At 38.7% G+C, this 7273-nt stretch overlaps 4 protein-coding genes across 4 annotated transcripts; 3 read left to right on the forward strand and 1 right to left on the reverse strand.

The window, feature by feature from the left end:
- The first annotated feature begins 42 nt into the window (after nt 1-42).
- On the forward strand, nt 43-1578 carry Tsp_01199 (conserved hypothetical protein). The gene has a single exon (XM_003376948.1). The coding sequence runs from the start codon at nt 43-45 to the stop codon at nt 1576-1578; it is 1536 nt and encodes a 511-aa protein (XP_003376996.1).
- A 948-nt stretch (nt 1579-2526) lies between these two features.
- Tsp_01198 (conserved hypothetical protein) lies at nt 2527-3009 on the forward strand. Its single transcript, XM_003376949.1, has 2 exons — nt 2527-2808; nt 2953-3009. Exons 1-2 carry the CDS (start codon nt 2527-2529, stop codon nt 3007-3009), a joined length of 339 nt encoding a protein of 112 aa, XP_003376997.1.
- A 483-nt stretch (nt 3010-3492) lies between these two features.
- Tsp_01197 (putative cytochrome c-type heme lyase) lies at nt 3493-4344 on the reverse strand. Its single transcript, XM_003376950.1, has one exon. It carries the CDS (start codon nt 4342-4344, stop codon nt 3493-3495), a length of 852 nt encoding a protein of 283 aa, XP_003376998.1.
- An 829-nt stretch (nt 4345-5173) lies between these two features.
- On the forward strand, nt 5174-7237 carry Tsp_01196 (bromodomain and WD repeat-containing protein 2; the record flags this gene model as incomplete). Its single annotated transcript, XM_003376951.1, has 3 exons — nt 5174-5341; nt 5795-6359; nt 6582-7237. Coding segments are annotated over exons 1-3 (1389 nt in total), but the record flags the coding sequence as incomplete, so codon positions are not given.
- Between the last annotated feature and the right edge of the window lie 36 nt (nt 7238-7273).

Raw genomic sequence — 7273 nt, forward strand, 5'->3', positions numbered from 1 at the left:
CACATTTTGCTGCATCATGTGAACAAGTTGCTTGCATTGCCAATGTTTCTGAAGATTATTCAGATTCCGACGCCTGAGCCGAGTGGACAAATTAAAGAAGGGTTCGCAAAAGCATGCTATTCAACTTCTGACTTGCCGTACAATTTGGGAAGCAGAATAATTGGTCCTCGTGGCTGCACTGTAAAAGCTATTCAAAAATTATGTGCATGCAGCATCCAGCTGAATTACATAGAAGATAACTTGCTGCAAATCCAGATAGTTGTTGAACCAGATTACGAGAGCACTGTGAATTTCAAAATTTGGAGAGCATTTCAAATCATTCATTCTTTGCTTCAATATTATCCTACAGGAAAAGACATGGTGAAAACAATTCAATTTGATGATTTCAATTTCTATGAAAATCATGTTGAAATCATCAACAATTGTTATACCATTCAACAGCCGCATCATTCTGATATAAATGATGTAACTACTGTTTCAAGTGACTATTACTCAGTGGGTAAAAGATTTTCATTGGAAATGCTTAAAGTATTGGAAAAGCAAATGCTGACCTATCACATGAACAACTTGTTAGTATTGCCAATGTTTCAGAAGATTTTTTGCATTCCACAGCCACCACCAATTGGGAAAGTTCATATAGGATACGCCATGAAGATTTATTCAGCTTCGAACTATCCATTTAGCATTTCAAGCAGAATAATCGGTCCTCGCGGTTTAACCATAAAAGTTATTCAGACACTTTGTAAATGCCGCATTCATCTACGATGGAAAGAAATCAACGTTTTGCAAATAGAAGTGTTCACTGAGAAAAATTTTAGAAGCATTGTAGATTTTACAATTTGGAAAGCATTTGAATGCATTAATCGTTTACTTGAAATTCCTCCCACTGAAGAAGATGCGGTAAAAGCAATTCAATACAACGATTTGGAATTCTATAAAAACCAGTATAAATTGTTCAAGAGTCGCTGTCCCATTCAATATCTGCATCATTCTGATACAGATTCTGTGAATGATCTGTTAAGTGAGAAGAATTATGAAACGATGCAAAATGTACTGAATATGTTCACAAAGCTTGAAGAAAATCTACTGCTTTACCATATGAAGAATTTGTTATCATTGCCAGAGTTGCAGAATGTTCTTCACGCTCCGCCTCCTCAACCAAGTGGAGAAACAGAAAAAATAGATTCTATTAAAATGTATTCAACTTGGCGCTGTCCATTTGATATTGGAAGTAGAATAATTGGTCCTCATGGTTTTACCGTAAAAGCGATCGAAAAAATTTGTGAATGCCGTATCCATGTGGAATATGAAAAAGAGCATACATGGAGAGTTACAGTGCGTGCCGAGAATGATGTGCTTAGCACATTGAACTTCAGAATTTGGAAATCATTTGAATGTATTGATTATTTGCTTAAAATTTATCCGTACGATGAAGACAACGTGAATGTAATTCAACGTGCTGATTTGCATTTTTGGGAACGTCAGATGGAAATCATCTTCAACAGTTTACCCGTTCTCCTTTCTCATGAACAGCTCCTTAATGAACATGCCGTGGAAAGCTCGCCACAATCAGAATGAAGCACCACGCCATTTGCTGCTTCCAGTAAAAAATGCCGATGCAGCAAAAGAGCAAACATGCAATTATATTTATAAGTTTTAACTGTTTTGATGTTGCTGTCATTTTTTGTGAATGAAACAACATAATTGATCTACTGATCCAACAGTTTCTGTTGCACATTTCATTAATAATTTCATTCATAATTTTTTAAATGTTATTATCATATTGTCAAAAGTTTATGAATTTTCTTACTCCTATAGTGCTTAAATTTTCATTCTAATTTGGCATAAAACTTCATCAACATTTTGCTTATTTCTTAATTTAAATTGCTTTTTGGTAATTTATAAGGTAAAAAATAAAATTCATATTTTTTCTGGTGTTTTGTTATTGCTGCATAATGTCTCAAAATACTCTTCGGTAAGATGTTGTATTGGGTTGCGACATCACGTTGCAGAAATCCCACAGCGGCTGCATAGCCATGTAAGTCACACGCTGACTTCCACTAATGGTAGCCTTTGAATAACCGACGGAAGAAGTGGTGACGAAATGTGCGGTCTGTCCAAGGATGACAAGGAAACCATTTGATCAGTTGATGAACGCCCTGCCGCTTGAAGGAACTGAACCAGCAGTAGGAATTGACTTTGATTCTCCCATTCTGCCAGAGGTGATGGTGCCTCCTATTGTTTAATAAAATGTTGGTGTGCGTTTTTATGTGAATGTCTGTTAGGTGCAATCATCTCGAGCTAGTAGAGGATATAACGGTGGATAACTTTCTTAGGGCATTGTGCTGGTTCATCTTGCTACGTGATCGTTCCAAGTTAATGCCATCGGACAACTTCCGCAGTTTCCATCTGACCAGCTGATTTTTGAAACCGCTGTTTTACAGCCACAAGTAGAAGATGTTCTAAGATGCTGTGGCACTGGAGAGAATTGAATAAAATTTGACTGTGGACTGGCGCCGTGGTGTGATGGAGCGCTTGGTGAGTTCTGTCAAAGTCTTGTACCGCAAGTTCTTCGGCTGTTGCCGTGCAAAACCTGATGAACTTCGCATGTTGTTGTATGATGTCGAGGCGAAAAAAAACGATCGCCAGTTGACCATCGTGAGTGACAGATCAGATGACCAGCTACTGCTGGCGTCGGCACACTTAGGCGGTGGAGTGCCTCGGCATATTGCTGGCAAGCTGTTTAACTATATGTATACCACTGCTTCCATTCTACGTGTGGAAAATGCAGAATATGACGCTCCAATGGTATGCTAAATTATTATAATTCTATGTTGTAGGGCAATTTATGTAATGATGCATCGCAAACATGGTAAACATACTGTATGATTTATTTTGGCTGGACTGGGTTATGGTTTGCCGCTTTCTCGACTGTGTGCTCAGTTTTTTTAGGGGATTTATTTCTATTCTCAATGGAAGGATATGGAACAGATGCATGCCTATATTTGAAAGTTTCATTTGAACCATTTATTTATTTTATCTTTATGTTCAACATTATTTTATTTTAAGGCATCTGCAGTTGACGCTAGCGAGATGCTGCCATGATTTTCTTTTCGTTCCAAAAAAATGTATGAAAGCAATGAAAAAGGTCCTGATTGGTCAGGTTAATTTTTCTTCTGCTACTTAGTACACTTATCTTTTGTAGCGTTTTATTTGAAACTGATTGTAAAATTCTAGTTTTATTAACTAATTTTCAAAATTTGTTGTTAAAATAACTGATAATTAGAATACACATTTGCCGTTCATTTTCCCTTTCAATGTGTTCCAGATTGTAGAATTTTTCCTACTATTATTATTATTATTATTATACTGTGTGAAATTGTCATTGGAATAGTTTTATAATTAAATTTTTTCATTCTACTTGCGATAAAGTACACAATATGTGCATGTGAAAGAGCAAATAGTTGAGAGAGAATGTCGATGTACTTGAGTTTACTTGAGCATTTCTTGAGAAACCGAACATTTGACACGTGGTGGCTTCATGCCTAGCGTGTCGTACTTGAAACGCATGTAAGCTACGATAATTCGATCAAAAATATTCTGCCAAGAGTCCATCGCTGGCCTAACATCCATGAGGCTAAACTGACCTGTTTCTGGGTTCACTTTTCCACCATCGTAATAATCGATCACGTAATGCACTTCTTTACCGCAACGGTCTACGATCCAATCGTGACGGTCGAACGGCAGCTCGTAACCAAGGGCCCGACGAATTCGAGCTCGTGGCGTATATTTACTGGCATCGCCCCTGAAGCTCTTCAACTTGGGACAGTCGCACTCTTTGAAATGCAAAGCTTCCCAACGCAATATTTCACGCCAAGCTTGTTCGTTGTTGCTGTTGTGAATGCGAATAATGCTGTCCATGTCATCAGGCTGGATGTCGGATTCTTTCCATTGCCAGCCTTTGCGGAGCATTGCGTTCCAGAACATCTGCGCCGATGGATACATCCAATTTTCATTGGAACCCGCTTTCGGAATGGAAGACAACTCTCTTTCTGTGGATAAAGGAAACGGCTGGTCCGGTGCGGGCTGTTGATTTTCTGGTGGCATCATGTTTGCCGGATCTAAGCTATCATCCGATTTCATTGGACAGCCAGAGCTACTTTTCTTCTGCATCGGGCAACCGGACGTTGACTTTGGTTCGTTGAGATTGGACTCAGATGCGCCCATCTGTATCAATACAACAACTGCTACAAATATTGAACAATGAATTGTTCGGAAATAATTTTTCAAACGCACCGTAAAACATAAAAGTAAATAAAGTACACAACTGTTCAAAGTACGCATAAAATAAATTCCTATTCAAAAATGAACAACAGTAGGTGCTCATATTGGAAAGCAAAACACGTTGAAATTCTATGCAAGTTCTGCTTAAATAAACAAGAAAGTATAATTTTAGAATAAATAAACTAGAAACATATTCACACAATTGCCAGTATAAAAAATATCATAAAGCAGTATTTGATAAATCAGAGGTATACATTTGCGTGAAATCAGAACAAAAAATACGAAACTCATGAAATATGATGTGAAAGTAATTTTAGAATCATAAAATTTTAGAATATTTTCTAACATAAAAAAATTATGTACTTTCCTGAACATTACATATAAATAAAAAAAAGCAACAGTTGCGATTGGAAACAAATTATTAATTACAGCTGTAGTTGGATAAAGTGTTTCGATTTGAAAATTAACCAATTTAAATATCTTTTTTTAAAATTAATATTAAAACGTACTTAATTCATCTTCTTTTTCAAAAGAAACAAATAAATCAAGGCGAAACTTTTGACTGATAAGAACTGTAAATATTGCTACAGTATCCAATCAGCAGGTACAGTTAGTATATTAAAAGAAATAAAGGTTTAAAAATGCCAAATTTAAAAAATTAAAACGATTTTTTTGTTTAATTAATATTTTTTTATTATTTCACAAATTCATTTTCAATATAAATGATTAAATCTTGAGTTTTTTTAGATTACTGTTTTTGTTGCGTAATGTTTGCAAAGTGCAGTGAATCATGCATCTTTGCGACTGGACTGTTGTTGTCGTTGAATGCTTGAGTTTTTACTGAAATTATTACGCTTAATAAGCGTCGTTTATTTAGCATAGCTTTAAAATGTCTAAAGTAATTACGGGTGGCTTGCACAGTAAAAACGGCGGTTGCATTGACTGGGGATGGCACGGTTTTGTTGCATACGGTTGCCATTCGTTTGTGGTTGTTATTCATGCGAAAAGCATGACTGCTGTTCAAACACTACCTGGTCATGTTGGAAAAGTAATAAAAGTGAGTCAACAATTATCAATTTCTCAGCATTAATGTTGCACTTTTGCTGTATGACAGCAGAGTAGCAGATGTTGTTTTGCAACGCTTTTTAACTACCGTAGAATAGTTTCGGTTTAGTTTATTGTTCCATTTGAGTGACTAATTTTGTATTTGCATTTTTTGAGTGAACATTATGTTTATAGAAGAATTTAAATATGAGCACTGGCGAAATATAGCTTGTATGTTAGCTGCAGTATATGTTGGTGATTGTTTAATAAATTCAACTTTCAACTGTGTATAGTTGGATGAGAGAGTTTTGAAATTTGAAAATTTTTTGAGTTGTGTAATTTCAATTTATTATTTGCTATGATATGTTGGGAAATTTTTGTTCTACCTTGCATATTATTTTTCAGTTATTTGTTTTCACACCTGTATTTTACAGTTTACTGGTGTTGTACATAATAATAAGTTCAGGTTCGATGGTCGAGAGCGGATTCACTTCGACATGCGACTGACTTGCACGACTGGTATTTGCGATTAGCATCAGCTGATTCTCTGGGCCGAATCATTGTCTGGAATGTATTGCAAGCGCAAGTGCGTTGTGAATTTGGTGAAAGCAACGCTGCTGCTGTGGTCGACATGCAGTGGCTGTGTTGTCAAGATACGTCGCCGGATTTGTTGCTCGCACTGCATGGGCCGGCGACGTTGATCCTCTGGAACGGCGACCAAGGAACCCAACTTTGGCGAGTAGTATACACGGACGTGTTTATTGGCTTTTCGATGGATCCGTTTCAGTTGAGCAGGATAGCATTTTTGAATGCGGTCGGCAATTTGCTTTTGATTGAAGATTTTTCCACATCTACGGCACCGTCAGGACAGACAACCAAGCAGTATCGTCTTACTCAGGCGAACGAATCTTCAACGGTTAATATGCCAGAGTCGGTTGTTGATTTTCATTCGAAAAGATCAGCAATGTCGTTGTCTATAAAAAATCAGCTAGTCAAAGCACTGGGTAGCAGTGGTGTTGGTGTTTCAATTGGTAATAACGCTAAGATAAATAATAACAGCAGTGATAATACGAATCATAATAATAATAATAGCAATAGTAGTAGCAGTAGTAATAGCAGTAATAATAATAATAACAGTATGGTCGAATGGGCATCAATGATGAACAGTGACGAAGTGACGACATCTTGCCAACAGGAAATTTGCTGTCGACAGCTTGTCTACCAGCCGTCTAGGCGTGGTCATCTGTTTTTAGTTTATTCGCGGGAGATTGTGCTGGTCAACGTGGATCGAATGTTGCCGGTCCTCCATTTGACGTTCGACCGCAGTGCATCTGCAATTTTGTCCATCTTGCCGTGTCGACAACGAGACGCGTTTTACATGTGCCAAGAGAACGGAGGGTTGTCGTTGCGAGCCTGTCGTTACAGTGGTGCCGGCGCCACCGAATTCGGCAAGCCGGTGACCATGTCCTACGAGACGGTTTGCTGTTTGGAAAATCAACAACGAAATTTGGTCAAAAGTTGGTTTCCGGTCGGGATCTGCTTGGCTCCGGATTGCGAACTTCGTCTGGCGGCCGTGACGGGCAACGGTCGACTGTGCCGCTACGACGTCGAGCCAATTGTCGAGCCCGAACCAACAAGCCCGGCTGGGTCGACTTGGTACACGTTGAGCCAGCTGGCCAGTCAGTGGAACCAGTGGGCGTGGCCGACACGTCTGACCCAGGCTTGCGTTCGTTATTCGTTGGGCGGTTCGCCGACCATTGTGCGTTCTTGTCCGAGCCGTGGTCGAAACGGCGAACAGTTGATTCTGATCGGCAATCAGGATGGCGTTGTGCAGCTCGTGGACGCGGACCGTGGCGAATTGGAACGAGACTTCGGTCTCCATTCGTGTCCAGTGGTCTGCTTGGAATGGGTGGGTGTGGAACATTTCGTCAGCTGTGCTTGTTTG

The sequence above is a fragment of the Trichinella spiralis genome (assembly GCF_000181795.1).
Source record: "Trichinella spiralis strain ISS 195 chromosome Unknown Scfld4, whole genome shotgun sequence".
Lineage (NCBI taxonomy): Eukaryota > Metazoa > Nematoda > Enoplea > Trichinellida > Trichinellidae > Trichinella > Trichinella spiralis.

What these genes read in the sequence shown, in the direction of transcription:
- Tsp_01199 (XM_003376948.1), top strand. Translation starts at nt 43, where the DNA reads ATGTTTCTGAAGATTATTCAGATTCCGACGCCTGAGCCGAGTGGACAA.
- Tsp_01198 (XM_003376949.1), top strand. Translation starts at nt 2,527, where the DNA reads ATGGAGCGCTTGGTGAGTTCTGTCAAAGTCTTGTACCGCAAGTTCTTC. An exon ending in CAGAATATGACGCTCCAATG is followed by an intron (nt 2,809 to 2,952) that starts GTATGCTAAATT and finishes CAGTTTTTTTAG; the next exon opens with GGGATTTATTTCTATTCTCA.
- Tsp_01197 (XM_003376950.1), bottom strand. Translation starts at nt 4,344, where the DNA reads ATGCGTACTTTGAACAGTTGTGTACTTTATTTACTTTTATGTTTTACG.